Genomic DNA, 21,639 nt, shown 5'->3' with positions numbered 1-21,639 from the left:
TCCAGCTGGCTTTACAATGCGGATATGTTTCCCGTCCTCAGCGCCCAAGCAGTTGGGAAACTGACATATCTGTTGAAACTTGTCAGCAATTTCAATCCACCTCTCTGTTGTGGGCTCTGGTAAAAACTCTTCAGCTAAGGAGTCCCACAGTGCATGGCATGTGTACTTCACAATTCCAGATATGGTGGAAATCCCGAGTCTGTATTGGAAATGCAGTGACGAAAGGGATTCTCCAGTTGCAAGAAATCTGTGGGGAATTAAAAAACAATAAATTAGTTTTAAATCACAGCATTACATACCAAAACTGAGCTATAACACTTGGAGATACAAACTACCACCAACAAGATTGCAGTGAAAGTGTGCTCTGATGCGATCACATCCAATAAATGTGGCTTACCTTAAAGTCACCATCAGACGCTCTGCGGGTGAAACAGAGAAGCGGCAATAGGTGTCCGCTTTTCTTATGAGGTGTGCAATGCGCTCCACCAAGTAATCAAAATTCTCCATTTTCATCCTAACATATCCAAAAAATTTATCCGGGTTTCGTCGAAGGTCCATGCAGAGTGTAGAATAGACCCCACGCGTCATTCTCTTGGCTGTGATGGGGTGGATCCACAAACGTCGTCTACGATGCCTGATGCGCTGCTGTCTCGCTCTCTCCTTCTCCAGAACAATCACCCTCAAACGATTCGGCTCCGCTGTAAAATCCGCCAAATTCTTCAAAATATTTCCAATGACAACATCCATCTTCGCCAGTAACTTGCTCTTCTCTCCAACCTGCACTTTCTCCTCTACAACCTGTCAAAGAAGGGCTGTAGGAACATGCTATATATAGTTTTCCAGTAGCCAATCCCGTTCGGAAGGCCACAAGGGTCAATTTTAAAAACCGGATCCGGCGTAATCCGTCGAAAAACGGATGAACCGGATGAGACGGATCCGGTTTTGTCTGTCAAGAAAAAGACGGATCCGGCAGAAAACCGGATCCGTCACATCCGGTTTTACTAAACATTTGCCGGATCCGGCGTTCCGGCACGACGCCGGATCGCGCCTGACGCCGAAAACCTGATGTGTGAAAGTAGCCTAAGACTGCAATTTGATGGATATGTTACACATGACTAGCGAAAACATTTATGGGTGCAACCTGTGACCATGGATGTCACTAGGTGAGATATTGGGGGTCTCGCTCCTTCCTTTGGTGGACACAGTTTAGGACTTGATTCTACAGGAACCTTCGAGTGGAGTGATGTGACTCCTCTAATATATCTATCGCTCAGGTTGATATTATATTTCTGTGGTTTCCTGCAACCAAGAATCCTGGTGCTTGACCCCACATAAGTGATTGACTCCCGATCACAGATCTATTCGTTATGTCATTTTCATCTCTGCCATGTATTCTCTGGCTGAGTGGAGACGACCCATCTGTCTTGGGGCCATTTACCTTAATTTATTTACGTATTCTATGGCAGTCCATGTTGTGCTTTCGTTATTTAACCCCTTTATCGCTCTTGTTGCAGGCCAACATGTCTTTCTCCTCTCTGTCCCGAGGTAGGAGACTGGCACTGTCCACCATTGGTGTCGCCGCCGCCGGAGGAGCAGGTCTGATGTTTGCGCTCCACAATTCTGTTAAAGCAACCGACATGGAACTTCACGCTCCGAGTTACCCCTGGAGCCATGCCGGCTACGTGTCCTCCCTGGATCATGCCAGGTAATGCCCTAATGTGGAACCTTGTCCACCCTGCTGGGGTGTCCGGCAGTGCAGGGGGCTCTGCCGACATTTTGTGAAAGGCCAGAGCCCCCGTAGTTCCATGGTTTCCTGTGCAGCGCACTGCACATCGGACACCCCCCTCATCCCAGCCTGCAGCATCACCCCACACCTGCCTCCTCCAGCAGCGACCCTGGGACCCCGCTTCAACGCAGCCACCACCCCCTGTAAGCAATAATACGCATAGATTATAAGAAGCACCACCATTTTATTAAACATTTTTTTACGATTTTTCTCCTCAAAATTTGGGGTGTCTTATAATCCCGAGAGTCTTATCCGCAAAATACGGTACATAGGGGGCGGTGGTGGGCGGCAGCTGCCGGTGGTGAACCTCACCATGTAGGTAACAGTATGACTGTCACGCTTGTTCTCTCGCTCAGCGTCCGCCGCGGCTATCAGGTGTACAAGCAGGTGTGCGCCGCCTGTCACAGTATGGACTACCTCGCCTTCAGGAACCTGGTCGGTGTTTCTCACACGGAGGCTGAAGCCAAAGCCCTCGCTGAGGAGGTAAGTGCAGGGTGGGCGACCCTCCAGGGTCTTTCCTACACTCCTAACCCCAATGTTGGATTTATAGAATCCGCTTTTATTGTCTTTTAGTTTGAGATCCTTGACGGCCCTGATGACAATGGCGAGATGTTTACCCGTCCTGGTAAGCTGTCGGATCGTTTTCCAAAGCCGTACCCTAACCCTGAAGCAGCTAGAGCATCCAACAATGGGGCGCTGCCCCCTGATCTCAGCTACATCGCCAACGCCAGGTACTACGCAGCCCCTGCATAGTCAGACTGACCATTGGCTGCTGATTTGCCTTTATATGGCCTCTCTGAAGTTTTCTCGGCCTACTGGACCTTAATTGTTTAAAATTGCCCCTCAGGGATTGATTGTGACCCCAATGAATAGCAAAAATTGGTGTAGGGGTTTGCTCGCTCTGGTAGGCATTAAGCCTTAGGTAGCGCTCACACAGGCAATACAGCTGAGGTCCAAACACGTGCAGTATTTATTGCTTACCACAGGTTGCACAGCATCAAAACAAACTCTGACGTAAATCCCCTACTTTGTTCAGGTGCTAACTAAACACCCCTGCTCGGTCATGTTTCTCCCTTTGATGTGAGTTCTGGCGCTGAGCCCTCATCTTTTCAGGCACACGTCAGCTGTTTTGAACAGCTGACTTGTGCCCCTAACAGCCGCGGGTGGAATCGCAATCCACCTGCAGCTGTTAAATGCTGCTGTCAAACTCTGATAGCAGCATTTAATGTGATCGCACCAGAAGCTAGTCACTAATCCCGCCCATCAGCGCACGTGTTACATGACCGCAGTCTGCCAGTGGGTTGGCATGACAACCCTGGGTCTGCATCAAACCCCTGTGTTTGTCATTGCCGTATTGCTATGAGCGCTGTCCAGAGGTCGGCGCTCATAGCAAGTGAGCATTTCCGCTACACACAGGCGAACGGATCATTGCTTGTATGTACCAGAGGCAATCGGATTATCACAGCTTCTAGTCTACCATGGAGACTATTAAAGCTAGTGAAAAGTTAAAAAAATAAAAAATTAAGAATATGACAAAAAAAATAAGTTCAAATCACCCCCCCATTCGCCTCATTCAAAATAAAACCACTACAAAAATAAAAATATATACATATTTGGTATCGCAGGGTTCAGAATTGCCTGATCTATCAAGATGTGAAAAGAATCCGATCGGTAAGTTTTTTTTGGTTGCAGCAACATTGAATTAAAATGCAGTAACGGGCAATAAAAAGATCTTATTTATCTCCACCAATATGGTATCAATAAAAGCATCAGCTCGGAGCGCAAAAAATAAGCCCTCACCCAGCCCCAGATCACGAAAAGCGGAGACGCTACGGGTCTCGGAAAATGCTGCAGTTTTCTTGTTAACAAACTTTGGATTTATTTTTTTCACCATTTAAGAGAACCTAGACATGTTTGGTGTCTATGCACTTGTAATGACCTGGAGAATCATAATGGCAGGGCAGTTTGAGAATTTAGTGAACATGGTAAAAAAAAATCCCCAAAACAATTGTGGGTTTGCACTTTTTTGTAATTTCTCTGCACTCGGAATTTTTTTTCGTGTTTTCCAGTACACAGTATGGTAAAACCAATGGTGTCGTTCAAAAGTACAACTCGTTCCGCCAAAAACAAACCCTCCCACGGCCATATTCACGGAAAAATTAAAAAAAGTTATGGCTCCGGGAAGAAGTGGAGCTAAAATCAAATGCAAAAACGAAAAAGGGCTGCGGCGTGAAGGGGTTATGACTAGTGTTGAGCGATACCAGCCGACACTGAAAAATATCGTATCGGAATGGATCGGCCGATCTAAAAAAATAAGTATCGGGTATCGCCGATTCCGATACCGGAAGTCCCATTCAAGTCTATGGGACTTCCGGTATCGGAATAAGAAAAACCCTTTTCTGTCCTTGTACGGCCTGCCGGGGGTCTGTGCCGACTGTCCGGGGGTCTGTGCAGGCTGCGGGGGTCTGTGCAGGCATCGTACGATGGGACTACAAGTCCCATCGGGCGATGCCTGCTACCATGACGGTGATTGACACATTAGCCAATGATGGGACAGTAGGAGTCCCATCATCCGGCTAATGTGTTGAATGTAAAAAAAAAAAAAAAAAAAACTACATATATACATACTACATATATACAGTGCCTACAAGTAGTATTCAACCCCCTGCAGATTTAGCAGGTTTACACATTCGGAATTAACTTGGCATTGTGACATTAGGACTGTAGATCAGCCTGGAAGTGTGAAATGCACTGCAGCAAAAAAGAATGTTATTTCTTTGTGTAATTTTTTTTTAAATTGTGAAAAGTTTATTCAGAGGGTCATTTATTATTCAACCCCTCAAACCACCAGAATTCTGTTTGGTTCCCCTAAAGTATTAAGAAGTATTTCAGGCACAAAGAACAATGAGCTTCACATGTTTGGATTAATTATCTCTTTTTCCAGCCTTTTCTGACTATTTAAGACCCTCCCCAAACTTGTGAACAGCACTCATACATGGTCAACATGGGAAAGACAAAGGAGCATTCCAAGGCCATCAGAGACAAGATCGTGGAGGGTCACAAGGCTGGCAAGGGGTACAAAACCCTTTCCAAGGAGTTGGGCCTACCTGTCTCCTCTGTTGGGAGCATCATCCGGAAGTGGAAGGCTTATGGAACTACTGTTAGCCTTCCACGGCCTGGACAGCCTTTGAAAGTTTCCTCCCGTGCCGAGGCCAGGCTTGTCCGAAGAGTCAAGGCTAACCCAAGGACAACAAGGAAGGAGCTCCGGGAAGATCTCATGGCAGTGGGGACATTGGTTTCAGTCAATACCATAAGTAACGTACTCCACCGCAATGGTCTCCGTTCCAGACGAGCCCGTAAGGTACCTTTACTTTCAAAGCGTCATGTCAAGGCTCGTCTACAGTTTGCTCATGATCACTTGGAGGACTCTGAGACAGACTGGTTCAAGGTTCTCTGGTCTGATGAGACCAAGATCGAGATCTTTGGTGCCAACCACACACGTGACGTTTGGAGACTGGATGGCACTGCATACGACCCCAAGAATACCATACCTACAGTCAAGCATGGTGGTGGCAGCATCATGCTGTGGGGCTGTTTCTCAGCCAAGGGGCCTGGCCATCTGGTCCGCATCCATGGGAAGATGGATAGCACGGCCTACCTGGAGATTTTGGCCAAGAACCTCCGCTCCTCCATCAAGGATCTTAAGATGGGTCGTCATTTCATCTTTCAACAAGACAACGACCCAAAGCACACAGCCAAGAAAACCAAGGCCTGGTTCAAGAGGGAAAAAATCAAGGTGTTGGAGTGGCCTAGTCAGTCTCCTGACCTTAACCCAATTGAAAACTTGTGGAAGGAGCTCAAGATTAAAGTCCACATGAGACACCCAAAGAACCTAGATAACTTGGAGAAGATCTGCATGGAGGAGTGGGCCAAGATAACTCCAGAGACCTGTGCCGGCCTGATCAGGTCTTATGTGTTTTGTTTTTTTTTTACATTCAACACATTAGCTGGATGATGGGACTACTACTGTCCCATCATTGGCTAATGTGTCAATCACTGTCAGTGTAGCAGGCATCGCCCGATGGGACTTGTCGTCCCATCGGACGATACCTGCACACACACAAGACCCCCGGCAGTCCCGCACAGGCACCCGGCAGGCCCGTACAGACCCACGACAGTCGGCACAGACCCCCCGCAGTCGGCACAGACGGCGCATCATGATGCGCAGATTGCGCATCATGATGCGGTCATTTCAGCAGCCAATCACAGCCATGCCAATAGTTAACATGCCTAACAGGATGTGCCCACATTTCTGAGGATTCCCATTGGCTGAATCAAATTGAGCAGGCTTGTAGCTTTATGGGAACTTCCGATTCCGGTATCCGATACGAAAAAAGTATCGGAAGTCAGTATCGGAATTCCGATACAGCTAATATCGGCCGATACCCGATACTTGCGGTATCGGAAAGCTCAACACTAGTTATGACCAGGCCACATTTTTCAATTCTGACCACTGTCAATCCCACTGATTCTCAGATTTTTTCGGGACATGTTGTACTTCATGATAGTGGTAAAACTTATTCGAAATGACTTGCGTTTATGTGAAAAAAAAAATTGTAATTTCTCTATCGCTTCATTGGGGGACACAGGAACCATGGGTGTATGCTGCTGCCACTAGGAGGCTGACACTATGCAAATAAGAAAGTTAGCTCCTCTGCAGTATACACCCCACTGACTGGTGCTCAATTACTCAGTTTAGCTTAGTGTCAGTAGGAGGTGGACACAGGTCTTTCATTAGACCCTTATCTTCCTCAGTGTGCGTCGTTTCTTTACAGGTTCCGGAGGGATACAGAGTGAATAGTCACATCTGTACTCCCACAAAGAGACTGAGTACGGCTTGTACTGCCACCCCGTATCCTCATATGTCTACCGGCCAGGAACACGTATTCGCCTTCTGTCTCTCACCCACTCGCCTACCAGACCAGAGCCTGTCGGTGGATGGAGACACGGTCTGCAACTGGAAATGGGGTAAGTCAGGACTGCAGGAGGTAAGTATCAGCAGGCTGAACCCCTCTCTCCTTCCCATGATAGTAATCCACCTGGGCGGTGGGGAACGGGCAAGCTTCCTTAAGCGGCATTACCCGTATTTAGTGTTGCCATCGCCGCGAAACTGCGGTTCTCTTTAGACCTCCGCGCCGCCCCGCGCTCTCCGGCGGCTGCAGTTTCTAATCCATGCCCTGGCTTCAGTTCGGGCCTAGTTCTGAGGCGACGCCACGCTCCCATTTTCAGGCGGGCTCCGCCCACCGCTTCTCTGAGGGTTAGAGGCGTCGCAGGGGCCCGCCCACTCCTCCCAGTGTAGGAGGGAGTGGAGTTTTCTTATGCTCCTAACAGAGCGGTTAGCTCCGCTCCCTCTCTGGTGAGCTGATTCCCGCCCACAGCATTCAGGAGCGCGTTTTTTACATCAGTTTTTCCACAGCCTGTGAGCTGCTCGTCTCCGCTTCAGCGTGCTGTGTACACAGGTTCCGTGAGTAGCTCTGCGATGCAGACTGACACCCCCCCTCAGGTGGTAGTCAGTCATTTTGCATGTTCTTCTTGCAAACGCAAGTTTCCATCAGGTCAGTCCTCTCCCCTCTGTCAGGACTGCAGCAAGCCCACTGAACCCACCGCCCAGGAGCCCCCGGTTGTCCCGAGTGAGGTTGAGGCCCCTATCCCAAGGTGGGCTTCCTCTCTGTCTGTCTGTGGCGGATCTCACCAAGGTGTCCCAGACCTTGGTGTCCGTACTGGATAAGTTGCAACTACAGACTTCTGCAGGTCACAGGATGCTCCGGTCGAGCCTCTTAATATTAGCCGCAAAAGAGCCAGACGGGAACACCGGTCCGGTTCCTCTTCCTGTCCCGCATCGCCCCATAGTCTGTCCAAGCAGACTCCCTTATCAAGATCTTCCTCCCCTGAGCCAGGCGAGACTTTCTCGGATGGACCCTCCGAGGATGTTTTGGAGCTGGACTCGGACCAAATCGCTGATATGAGGGATATAGTTCAGAGCCCCATTGCAGCGCTTAACCAGCCCTTCAATATCAAAGATTCTCCGGTGGAACCCGCAGACCTGGAGGTTTCTTTCAGACAGTCAAAAACCACCTTCCAAGGTATTCGCTCATCATTCGGAGTTCCAGAAAATTCTTTCCCAGAGAGAGGGAAAATTCGACCAGGCGTTTTCAAAGAGGAAAACGCCTTGGGGTGTTATATCCTTTCTCGCCGGAACTCATTGCAGACTGGTCAGCTTCACTGACCGTGGACCCTCCGGTTTCAAGACTAACAGCACGGTCCTTCCGATTTCTGGGGGAGCATCTCTAGCAGACACTAATGACAGAGTCATAGAATCTTTTGCTAAGTCAGCCTTCGAAGTGACATCTTCTGTTCTAAGCCCGGCCTTCGCTTCTACTTGGGTTTCTAAGGCCATAGTGAAATGGGCTAAGGACCTCCACCAAGGGATTTTGGCTGGAGACCAGCCAGAGCAGCTGGCGGATCTCGCTGACCAAATTTCACTTGCGGGCAAATATTTGGTCTCGGCCTCCCTGGATGCTGCATCCTGCGCAGCTCAGGCATCAAGCAACTTGGTGGCTATTAGGTGCACAGTTTGGCTTAAGGCTTGGCAAGCGGACTTCTCGTCAAAAAAGTCCCTTACCAGTTTACCGTTTCAGCGATCGTGTCTTTTCGGCGATAGGCTCGACCAGATCATTAAGGATGCCACTGGGGGCACAAGCTCCCTTCTTCCCCAGTTAAAATCTCGTCGACCTCCTCCGAAACGTCAGTTTCGACCCTTTCGGCCTTTCAGTCGCTTCACGACAGCAAATAAGTCTTCCCACCAGCAGAGGCCTCAACCGTGCCAAGATAGGAAAAGAGTCTCCTTTAGGCCCACTCCTTCCTGGCGATCTCATTCTTCCCAGGGTAGATCTACGAGACCTAGACCTGGAAGATCTTCCTCCGCATGACTGGAATCAGAACACCGGAGCATACTCCCAGGTGGGCGGCCGTCTTCTTGTCTTCAGGGACGTATGTCTTGCCTCGGTGGAAGACTCTTAGGTCAGGGAAGTTGTATCTTCAGGATACAAAATAGAATTTGTTTCTCGTCCTCGAGATCGATTCTCCGAATCCCGACCCCCGAAAGACCCCGCCTTGGTTCCGGGTTTCTTTACAGCCATCGACTCTTAAGTCCGGAGTGATTGTTCCAGTACCAGAAAAAGAGCGATTCACAGGTTTCTATTTGAACCTGTTTGTAGTATAGAAAAAAGGAGGCACGGTTCGGCCCATTCTGGACTTAAAACTACTGAACAAAAGGGTCCGTCTGCGACATTTCAGGATGGAGTCCCTTCATTCAGTAATCGCTTCCATGGAGGCACAAGAATACCTGTGCTCCATTGACATTCAAGACGCCTATCTACATGTCCCAATCTTCCGGGGTCATCAAAAATTCCTGCGTTTCGCGATACATCAGGATCACTTTCAGTTTGTCGCCCTGCCTTTCGGGCTCGCCACCGCCCCAGAGTTTTTACAAAAATCATGGCAGCGTTGATGGCAGCGTTGAGGATCAGAGGTCTCGTGCTCTTCCCGTACCTCGTCAACATCCTCATCAAAGCTCCATCCTTGCCCCAGGCTCTCGAAAGTCTGACCATTGTATGCGACACTCTTGCTCGATTCAGGTGGATCATCAACACGAAAAGTCCTGCCTAGTTCCAACACAGCGCCTTGTGTTTCTAGGAATACTTTTCGACACTCGTCAGGCAAAGGTCTTCCTTCCCGACGACAAGAGAGTAACTCTTCGGCGGGATGTTTATTTGCTTCAGGGCCCCCGACTCATTTCCCTCTGATCAGCCATGAGAGTTCTAGGGAGGATGGTTGCAACGTCGGAGGCGATTCCCTTCGCCCAATTCCAGTCAAGACCGCTTGAGCGGGCCATTCTGTCGCAGTGGAACAAGTCTGTCTCCTCACTGGATCTTCCAATTCGACTCTCATTTCAGGTCAAACTGTCCCTCAATTGATGGCTAACATCTCCTCTTATCGCTCAGGGCCGATCGTTCCTTCCGGTACATTGGCAAGTGGTGACGACAGTCTTCTGGGCTGGGGCGCAGTGTTTCCCCATCTCACAGTACAGGGCCGTTGGTCAAGGCAGGAAGCGACTCTTCCGATCAACGTCCTAGAGATACGGGCTATTTTCTTGTCCCTGATTCATTGGGACAAGCTGCTCAAAGGTCTGCCAATCCGGATTCAGCATTAGCATTCCTCCAGGTAGGCCTGGACGGGGTCTGGCCCTTAGTTCTCTAAAGGGGCAAGTTTCGGCGCTTTCTATTCTTTTCCAGAAGACTCTATTGTCTCGGCCGCAGGTAAAAACCTTTTTACAAGGGGCGGCCCATGCAGTTCCTCCATATCGGGCTCCAGTGGATCCCTGGGATCTCAATTTAGTCCTAGAGGCTCTACAAGGTTCCCCCTTTGAGCCTCTCAAGGAGGTTTCTCTATCTCTTCTCTCTTGGAAAGTGGCCTTTCTAGTGGCCATTACTTCCATCCGACGTGTCTCGGAGTTGGCAGCTCTTCCTTGTCAACTTCCTTTTTTAGTGATTCACCAAGATAAAGTTGTTCTACGGCCTCCGTATCTGGTATCTGCTTTCCACTTGAATGAAGACATCGTTCTACCTTCTTTCTTCCCGGCTCCAGTTCATCCCCGGGAACGCTCCTTGAACAGACTGGACCTGGTCAGGGCGACGAAGGTCTACTTGGCTAGAACCGATGCGTTCCAGAAGACACTCTCTTTTCGTCATCCCGGATGGGGCTCGAAAAGGCCTGTCGGCCTCCAAGGTGACAATTGCGCGCTGGATCAGATCGGCTATCTTAGAGGCTTACCGGATAAAGAACAGAGTGCCCCCTTCTGGGATTAAGGCTCACTCCACTCGGGCAGTGGGCGCATCCTGGGCGGTGCACCACAGGGCTTCTGCGATGCAGCTTTGTAAAGCTGCAACCTGGTCCTCTGTTCACACCTTTGTAAAATTTTACAAGGTCCACACCTACGCTTCGGCGGATGCCAGCCTAGGAAGAAGGATCTTGCAGGTGGTGGTGGTGAGTCCGCTGACCTGATGGAAGTTTGTTTCCCACCCTAGGGACTGCTTTGGGAAGTCCCATGGTTCGTGTGTCCCCCAATGAAGCGATAGAGAAAACAGGATTTTTATTTGCTTACCGTAAAATCTGTTTCTCGGAGCCTTCATTGGGGGACACAGCACCCTCCCATGTTTTCAACTTCTGTACTTTGTTCTGTGTAATATAGTTCTAGTTGAATTGTTGGTTTACTTTATATTCTATTGCTTCTCCTACTGCTTTCTCACTAACTGAGTAATTGAGCGCCAGTCGGTGGGGTGTATACTGCGGAGGAGGAGCTAACTTTATTATTTGCATAGTGTCAGCCTCCTAGTGGCAGCAGCATACACCCATGGTTCCTGTGTCCCCCAATGAAGGCTCCGAGAAACAGATTTTACGGTAAGCAACTAAAAATTCTGTTTTGGCGAAAATTTTTCAATTTTAAAACTTTTTATTTAATTTTCATGTCCTTATATGTCCTTAAATCAGTCATGTTACACAAAATGGTTAATAAATAACATTTCCCACGTTTATTTTACATCAGCACAATTTTTTTACACCATTTTTTGCCTGTTGAACTTAGAAGGGTTAAAAGTTAAGCGATTTCTAATATTTTTTTTTTCAATAAAATTTACAAAACCATTTTTTTTTTTTTTTTTTAGGGACCACCTCACATTTGAAGAGACCTTGAGGGGTCTATATGACAGAACATACTCAAAAATGACACTATTCTAAAAACTGCACCCTAAAAAGCACATTCAGAAAGGTTTTTTTTTACCCTTCCAGTACTTCACAGGAACTCAAACAATGTGGAAGGATAAATGAACATTTAACCTTTTTTCACCAAAATATTAGTTTGGACCAATTTTTTTTTTTTTCTTTTTAAAGAAGGGTAACCGGATAAAATGGACTCCAGAATTTGTTGTACAATTTCTCCTGAGCATGCCAATACTCTACATGAGGGAGAAAACCACTGACTGGACGCACGGCAGAGCTCAGAAGGGAAGCAGCGCCAATTGACTTAATGAATGCAAAATTGTCTGGAATAATTAGCGGATGCCATGTCGTGTTTGGAGAGCCCCTGATGTGCCTAAACAGTGGAAACCCCCCGTTTTGGAAACTAGACCCCTCAGGGAGCTTATCTAGATGTGTAGTGAGCACAGTGAACCCTCAGGTGCTTCAGACGTTTATAACATTGAGCCGCGAAAATAGAAAAAAACAATTTTTCCTACAAAATGTTATTTTAGCCCCAAGTTTAGCATTTTCAAAAGGGTAACATAAATTGCACCATAAAATTTGTTGTGCAACTTCTCCTTGTTACGCAGATAACCAATATGTGGGGGAAAACTGCCGTTTGGGCGCACTGCAGGGCTCAGAATCAAAGGAGTGATGTTTTGGAACGTGGATTTTGATAGAATGGTCTGCAAGTATCTTGTTTGAAGAGTCAGAGAGCCTAAACAGAGGAACCCCCCCCCCCCCCCCCCAAAAAAAAAAAAAAAGTGACCCCATTTTGTGAACTAGACCTTTCAAGGAACGTGTCTAATGTGTGGTGAGCACCTTGAGACCCCATGTGCTTAACAGAAGTTTAAGGGTATGTGCACACGATCAGTAATGGCTGCGGGTTTCACGCTGCGTACTTTTGCAGCTCCAAACCCGCAGCAGCCAGATGTTACAGTGAGAAATCCCATGACCACTATGCTTCCATAGAGACCCGCAGATGAGCTGCACAGACCAACATGCGGTGTCTCTCCAGAACGCAGTATTTCAATTAGATCTATAGAATGTACTGAACGCTGTGAATCCATATGGTTGAGTGAACACGCGGATTCGCTTGCGTTCAATAAACAGCAGCACTTTAACCCCTTTCCTACAATGGACGTAATATCCCATCCATGTCACCCTGGACCTAATTCCTATGGACTGAATATTACGTCATAGCGATCAGCGGCGCCCACGTGGTGAGCGCCGCTGATCGTAGCCGGGTGTCAGCTGATTATCACAGCTGACACCCAGCACAATGTGTCAGGGGCGGTCACGGACCGCCCCCGACACGTTAACCCCTTGCACACCGTGATCAAACACGATCGCAGTGTACCGGAGGTTAAAGGGAAGCATCGGCAGGGAGGGGGCTCCCTCCGTGCTTCCCTGAGCCCCCCCACCGCAGCGCAGTGTGCAGCGCTGCTGCGGGGGGCTCCATCCCTGCAGGTCCCCGGATCCAAGATGGCGACGGGGGTCTGCAGGGAGCCGGCTTCCTCAGTGTCTGCAAAGCGCAGGCATGAGGAAGCCTGCAGCAGTGCCTGTGATGTGACAGATCAGCGATCTGTCACAGGACAGTGATGTCCCACCTGGGACAATGTAATAAAGTTAAAAAAAAAGTGTAAAAATAATTTTTTTAAAAATCTCTAAATAAAAAAAAAAAATATTCCCTAATTCATTTTTTGGAAATAAAAAAAAAAATAAAAGTACACACATTTGGTATCGCCGCGTCCGTAACAACCCGCCCTATAAACTGTCCCATTAGTTAATCCCTTTAGCGAACCCCTTAAAAAAATTTAAATAAACGAAGCAAAAAATGATTTATCATACCGCCGAACAAAGTGCAATAACGCGCGATCAAAAAGACGCATAATAATATCCATGGTACCGCTGAAAACGACATCTTGTCCCGCAAAAAAACGAGGCACCACACAGCGTCATCAGAGAAAAAATTAAAAAGTTATAGCTCGCAGAATAAAGCAATGCAAAAATAATTATTTTTTATATAAAATTGTTTTCATTGCATAAAAGCACCAAAACATAAAAACATAAATGAGGTATCACTGTAACCGTACTGACCCGAAGAATAAAACCGCTTTATCAATTTTACCACACGCGGAACGGTGTAAACGCACCCCCCAAAAGAAATTCTTAAAACGCTGGTTTTTGTTCATTCTGCGTCCCAAAAATCGGAATAAAAAGCGATCAAAAGTTACGTGCCCGAAAATGGCACCAATAAAAACGTCAACTAGTCCCGCAAAAAATAAGACCTTACATGACTCGGTGGGTCAAAATATGGAAAAATCATAGCCCTCAAAATGTGGTGATGCAAAAACTATTTTTACAATAAAAAGTGTCTTTTAGCGTGTGACAGCCGCCAAACATAAAAACCGCCATAAATAGTAAATCAAACCCCCGTTATCACCCCCTTAGGGAAAAATAATAAATTTAAAAAAATGTATTTATTTCCATTTTCCCATTAGGGTTAGGGCTCAGATTAGGGTTAGGGGTGTTTTGGGGTTAGGGTTGGAGTTATAATTGGGGGGTTTCCACTGTTTGGGCACATCAGGGGCTCTCAAAACACAACATGGCGTCTGATATCAATTCCAGCCAATTCTGCGTTGAAAAAGTCAAACGGAGCTCCTTCCCTTCCAACCTCTGCCATGCGCACAAACAGTGTTTTACCCCCACATATGGGGTATCAGCCTACTCGGGACAAATTGCAAAACAACTTTTGGGGTCCAATTTCTCCTGTTACCCTTAGGAAAATAAAAAATTGGGGGAAAAAATATCATTTTTGTGGAAAAAATGATTTTTTTTTTATTTTCACGCCCGGGCATTATAAACTTCTGTGAAGCCCTTGGGGGTTCAAAGTGCTCATCACACATCTAGATAAGTTCCTTAGGGGGTCTAGTTTCCAAAATGGGGTCAATTGTCGGGGGTTTCCACTGTTTAGGTACATCAGGGGCTCTCCAAAGCAACATGGCACCCGCAGACCATTCCATCAAAGTCTGCATTCCAAAACGTCACTACTTCCCTTCCGAGCCCCGATGTGTGCCCATACAGTAGTTTTCTCCCACATATGGGGTATCGGCGTACTTAGGACAAATTGGACAACAACTTATGGGGTCCAATTTCTCCTGGTACCCTTGGGAAAATAGAAAAATTGGTGACTAAAAGATCATGTTTATGGAAAAAATGACATTTTTTTATTTTCACGCCCGGGCGTTACAAACTTCTGTGAAGCCCTTGGGGGTTCAAAGTTCTCACCACACATCTAGATAAGTTCCTTGGGGGGTCTAGTTTCCAAAATGGTGTCATTTGTGGGGGGTTTCCACTGTTTAGGTACATCAGGGGTTTTCCAATCGCAACATGGTGTCCGATCTCAATTCCAGCCAAAAACGTCAAATGGCGCTGCTTCCCTTCCGAGCTCTGCCATGCACCCAAATAGTCGTTTACACCCACATATGGGGTATCGGCGTACTCAGGACAAATTGCACAATAACTTTTAGGGTCTTGTTACCCTTGGGAAAATAAAAATTTGGGGTGAAAAGATCATTTTTCTGCAAAAATAAGATTTTTTAATTGTACCGCTGTACGTTATAAACTTCTGTGAAGCCCTTGGGGGTTCAAAGTTCTCACGACATATCTAGATAAGTTCCTTGGGGGCTCTAGTTTCCAAAATGGGGTCACTTGTGGGGGGGGTTTCCACTGTTTAGGTACATCAGGGGCTCTCCAAACGTGACATGGCATCTGATCTGAATTCCAGCCAATTTTGCATTGAAAAAGTCAAATGGCGCTCCTTCCCTTCTGAGCTCTGCCATGCGCCGAAACAGTGGTTTCCCCCCACATATCAGGTATCCGCGTACTCAGGACAAACTGCACAATAACTTTTGTGTCCAATTTCTCCTGTTACCCTTGGTAAAATAAAAAAAAATTGAACCTGAAGTAATTTTTTTTGTGAAAAAAAGTTAAATGTTCATTTTTTTTTTTTTTTTTTTTTTTTTTTTTTTTTAAATATTCAAAAAAATTCCTGTGACGCACCTGAAGGTTTTTAGAATGGTGTCACTTTTGGGTATTTTCTATCATAGACCCCATCAAAGTGACTTCAAATGTGATGTGGTCCATAAAAATAAAATAGTGCTAGAAAAATGAGAAATCGCTGGTCAACTTTTAACCCTTATAACTTCCTAAGAAAAAAAAATTTTGGTTCCAACCAGGGCTGTGGAGTCGGTAAGCCAAACCTGGGACTCCGACTCCTCAATTTCCCTTACACCAACTCCGACTCCCACATATATTGCTTATATTTAAGTGAAAAATTTATTGTAGTACAGTCATGGCCAAAAGTTTTGAGAATGACACAAATATTATATTTTCACATGATCTGCTGCCCTCTGGTTTTTGTGTGTTTGTCAGATGTTTTTATCACTTACAGAAATATAATTGCAATCATATTATGAGTAACAAAAGGTTATATTGACAGTTATGAGTTAATGCAGCAAGTCAATATTTGCAGTGTTGACCCTTCTTCAGGACCTCAGCAATTCTCCCTGGCATGCTCTCAATCAACTTCTGGATCAAATCCTGACTGATAGCAGTCCATTCTTGCAAAATCAATGCTTTTATTTTGTCTGAATGTGAAGGTTTTTGTTTGTCCACCCGTCTCTTGATGATTGACCACAAGTTCTCAATGGGATTAAGATCTGGGGAGTTTCCAGGCCATGGTCCCAAAATCTGTTTTGTTCCCTGAGCCATTTAGTTATCACCTTTGCTTTATGGCAAGGTGCTCCATCATGTTGAAAAAAGCATTGTTGATCGCCAAACTGCTCTTGGACGGTTGAGAGAAGTTGCTCTTGGAGGACATTCTGGTACCATTCTTTATTCATGGCTGTGTTTTTAGGCAAGACTGAGAGAGAGCCCATTCCCTTGGCTGAGAAGCCACCCCACACATGAATGGTTTCAGGATGCTTGACAGTTGGCATGAGACATACAATCGAAAAGGGGATTCATCAGAGAAAATGACTTTACCCCAGTCCTCAGCAGTCCACTCCCTGTACCTCTTGCAGAACATCAGTCTGTCCATGATGTTTTTTCTGGAGAGAAGTGGCTTCTTTGCTTCCCTCCTTGAGACCAGGCCTTGCTCCAAGAGTCTCCGCCTCACAGTGCATGCAGATGCACTCACACCTGCCTGCTGCCATTCCTGAGCAAGCTCTGCACTGCTGGTAGCCCGATCCTGCAGCTGAAACGCTTAAGAGACGGTCCTGGCGCTTGCTGGTCTTTCTTGGGCGCCCTGGAGCCTTTTTGGCAACAAGGGAACCTCTCTCCTTGAAGTTCTTGATGATGTGATTGTTAACTGAGGTGCAATCTTTCTAGCTGCGATACTCTTCCCTGTTAGGCCATTTTTGTGCAGTGGAATGATGACTGCACATGTTTCTTTAGAGATAACCATGGTTAACAGAAGAGAAACAATGATGCCACGCACCAGCCTCCTTTTAAAGTGTCCAGTGGTGTCATTCTTACTTAGTCATGACAGATTGATCTCCAGCCCTGTCCTCATCAACACCCACACCTGTGTTAATGGAGCAATCACTGAAACGATGTTAGCTGGTCCTTTTAAGGCAGGGCTGCAATGATGTTGAAATGTGTTTTGGGGGATAAAGTTAATTTTCTAGGCAAATATTGACTTTGCAAGTAATTGCTGTTAAGCTGATCACTCTTTATAACATTCTGGAGTATATGCAAATTGCCATTAGAAAAAATGAAGCAGTAGACTTTGTAAAAATTAATATTTGTCATTCTCAAAACTTTTGGCCATGACTGTACAATGTGAGCATCAGACATTAAATCATTTCTATGATCCAATAATCAAGATATTTAGATAGAACATAATATCTATTTATTGGAATTCAACTTTAGAACACAAAAATCTGTAATAAATTGTAAATATGTAATACACTGTATACATGTATACGGTACAGACCAAAGTTTGGACACACCTTCTCATTCAAAGAGTTTTCTTTATTTTCATGACTATGAAAATTGTAGATTCACTCTGAAGGCATCAAAACTATGAATTACCACATGTGGAATTATATAATTAACAAAAAAGTGTGAAACAACTGAAAATATGTCTTATGTTGTAGGTTCTTCAGAGTAACCACCTTTTGCTTTGATTACTGCTTTGCACACTCACACTCTTGGCATTCTCTTGATGAGCTTCAAGAGGTAGTCACCGGAAATGGTCTTCCAACAGTCTTGAAGGAGTTCCCAGAGATGCTTAGCACTTGTTCGCCCTTTTGCCTTCACTCTGCGGTCCAGCTCACCCCAAACCATCTCAATTGGGTTCAGATCTGGTGACTGTGGAGGCCAGGTCATCTGGCGTAGCACCCCATCACTCTCCTTCTTGGTCAAATAGCCCTTACATAGCCTGGAGATGTGTTTGGGGTCAATGTCCTGTTGAAAAATAAATGATAGTCCAACTAAACACAAACCGGATGGAATAACATGCCGCTGCAAGATGCTGTGGTAGCCATGCTGGTTCAGTATGCCTTCAATTTTGAATAAATCCCCAACCGTGTAACCAGCAAAGCACCCCCACACCATCACACCTCCTCCATGCTTCACGGTGGGGACCAGGCATGTAGAGTCCATCCGTTCACCTTTTCTTCGTCGCACAAAGACATGGTGGTTGGAACCAAAGATCTCAAATTTGGACGACTCAGACCAAAGCACAGATTTCCACTGGTCTAATGTCCATTCCTTGTGTTCTTTACCCCAAACAAGTCTCTTCTGCTTGTTGCCTGTCCTTAGCCGTGGTTTCCTAGCAGCTATTTTACCATGAAGGCCTGCTGCACAAAGTCTCCTCTTAACAGTTGTTGTAGAGATGTGTCTGCTGCTAGAACTCTGTGTGGCATTGACCTGGTCTCTAATCTGAGCTGCTGTTAACCTGCGATTTCTGAGGCTGGTGACTCGGATGAACTTATCCTCCACAGCAGAGGTGACTCTTGGTCTTCCTTTCCTGGGGCGGTCCTCATGTGAGTCAGTTTCTTTGTAGCGCTTGATGGTTTTTGCCACTGCACTTGGACACTTTCAAAGTTTTCCCAATTTTTCGGACTGACTGACCTTCATTTCTTAAAGTAATGATGGCCACTCGTTTTTCTTTACTCAGCTGCTTTTTTCTTGCCATAATACAAATTCTAACAGTCTATTCAGTAGGACTATCGCCTGTGTATCCACCAGACTTCTTCACAACACAACTGATGGTCCCAACCCCATTTATAAGGCAAGAAATCCCACTTATTAAACCTGACAGGGCACACCTGTGAAGCGAAGACCATTTCCAGTGACTACCTCTTGAAGCACATCACAAGAATGCCAAGAGTGTGCAAAGCAGAAATCAAGCAAAAGGTGGCTACTTTGAAGAACCTAGAATATAAGACATACAGTATTTTCAGTTGTTTCACACTTATGTTATTTATATAATTCCACACGTGTTAATTAATTGTTTTGATGCCTTCAGAGTGAATCTACAATTTTCATAGCCATGAAAATAAAGAAAACGCTTTGATTGACAAGGTGTGTCCATACTTTTGGTCTGTACTGTGTGTATATGTGTGTATGTATGTGTGTGTGTATATATATATATATATATATATATATATATATATATATACACACACACACACACACACACACACACACACACACATATCTCGGCTAAGATAAAGCCTAGATCCTCAGGCTACATTCACACTATGGGCGCAGCCAGGATCAAACCTGGGGGGGCAGAACCTCATACTGTTCTGCAGAATTTCATACTGCACACCTCAGCTGCTGCAGAACCTCATACTGCACAACCCTAAACTTAAAAATAAAGCCTGCACCTTAAGAAGATGTGGTGATGAATACAGTCTATTTATTCCAACTAGCAATTGATGTTGATGTTACTGAAGACGAGCAATGCCTGTCCTGGGCGTCCTTTTGGGCAGCTATGAGGTGTCCCTGACTGGTGCTAAAAAAAAGGAGTGTTAGTCGTTGTACTACCCGATTTTCATTCTTTTTGGTACAGATATGATATGGATAAATGGATATATAGAGCAGATTTCTAATCTGCTTTTGCTATTGAAAACATCTATGAGCTCAAAAACCTTTCAGGTGATGCGGTTTTTTAAAAAGCTGATCGGCTTTTGCAACTGAAAAACGTATCCTCAAAAAACGCAGGAAAAACGCTGTGTGTGAATGTAGCCATAGATCAGTCATTTATAGGACATTTCATAACTTTCCCAAATTCCTATGAAAAAATATTCGGCACATTCTGCATTGAACTACTGTACCCAATTTATTATATATTTTAGGAGTCGGTCCATTTTATTCCGACTCCACCAAAATGAGCACCGACTCCACGAATCCGACTCCACAGCCCTGGTTACAACACTGTGCTGATGTAAAGTAAACATGTGGGAAATGTTACTTTTTAAGTTTTTTTGTGTGCCATATCTCTCTAATTTAAGTGCATAAAAATTCAAAGTTGGAAAATTGCGAAATTTTAAAAATTTTCGCCAAATTTCCATTTTTTTCACAAATAAACGCAAGTTATATGAATGAAATTTTACCACTAACATGAAGGACAATATGTCCCGAGAAAACAATGTCAGAGTCACCGGAATCGATGGAAGCATTCCAGAGTTATTACCTCTTAAAGGGACAGTGGTCAGAAGTGTAAAAATTGGCCCAGGAGTTAACGTGCAAACCTCCCTTGGTAGTGAAGGGGTTAAATGTAGCGAACATGCAGTGCGTCCAAAGCGCTGCTACTTCTGTATCGTGTGCGCCTATAGCGTAGAGCCGTGGAAAAAAAAATTCTCAGTTATTTTAGCCCCAATTTTTTATTTTCACAAGGGTAATAGGAGAAAATGGAACCCAAAATGTATTGTCCAATTTCTCCTGAGTGCGCTGAGACCCCGTATGTGGGGGAAGGCTACTTTTGAAGCACAGTGCAAAGCTCAGAAGGGTAGTAGGGCCATATTTTAGTTCAGATCTTGCTGGACTGATTTGAGTGTGCCATGTAACTTTGGCAGAGCCCCTGAGGTGCCAAAACCACCACCCCCATAATTGACAACATTTTACATACTACTCCTCCCAATGAACGAAATCTAGGGATACAGTGATCTTATTGATACCACAGGTTTGTCACAGAATTTTATACCCTTGGGCAATGAAGAAAAAAATATATTTTTGCCACCAAAATTTAGTTTTAGCCCCAGATTTTACATTTTCACACTAGGAAATGGGTTAAAATGGCACCAAAATTTGTCCCACAATTTCTGCTGAGCGTGGCAATATCCCATAGGTGGCGGTACAGTACTGATTAGCCGCACGGAGAGACTCGGGAGGGACGGAGAGCTATTTGCCTCCTGGAGCGCAGATTTTCCTAGAATAGTTTGCAGACTCCATATAAAGAGCCCCTAATGACCCCATTTTGGAAAATTATACCCCTTTGGGAATTTATCTGCAGGTGTAGTGACGATTTTGACTCCTAGGGTGTTTTCTAGAAACAGGCCACAGTGGATGTTGCTGAGTATATTGACGTTGTGGGGGCCAGCTAGAGCTTCTGAAGACGCGCACCCATAAATTACACGGGGTGTCGTTGCAGCAGAAATGTCAAACATGTGGCACTAAATGTGGTTTAGGTACACTGTGGGGTTCAGAAGGGGGGGGCATTTGGATTTGGGAGTGCAAAATTTTCTGAATTTCTTTTGGGGTATGAGGAGCCATTTTGCTTTTACCAGAGCCTCTTTTCTACCAGTAACATGGAAGCCCCCTATATTTCCATTTACCGATGTCGGAGCTGAGTGGGGATTTGCTTTTTTTTTTTTACAGATTGAGTTGAAGCTTTTAAATTACATAACGTTTGGGATCACATTTATCTTGCACTCTACGCTGAGCACTGACTTTGGGGTTTCCATCTAAATCTGAGTGAT

General features: G+C 45.6%; 1 protein-coding gene across 1 annotated transcript in view; it reads left to right on the top strand.

The window, feature by feature from the left end:
- Positions 1-21,639, top strand: part of CYC1 (cytochrome c1) — a 48,614-nt gene that overhangs the window by 11,336 nt on the left and 15,639 nt on the right. Inside the window, exons 2-4 of the mRNA XM_073543225.1 lie at positions 1,515-1,705; positions 2,143-2,269; positions 2,360-2,517. Of these exons, the coding sequence (XP_073399326.1) occupies positions 1,515-1,705; positions 2,143-2,269; positions 2,360-2,517 (476 nt within the window). The remainder of the gene's footprint in view (positions 1-1,514; positions 1,706-2,142; positions 2,270-2,359; positions 2,518-21,639) is intronic.

Source organism: Dendrobates tinctorius, unplaced genomic scaffold, assembly GCF_039654945.1.
Source record: "Dendrobates tinctorius isolate UK_male_01 unplaced genomic scaffold, ASM3965494v1 ptg000130l, whole genome shotgun sequence".
Taxonomy (NCBI): domain Eukaryota; kingdom Metazoa; phylum Chordata; class Amphibia; order Anura; family Dendrobatidae; genus Dendrobates; species Dendrobates tinctorius.
Note: the sequence above shows the minus strand (reverse complement) of the source record. Positions and strands in the feature narration are given on the sequence as shown.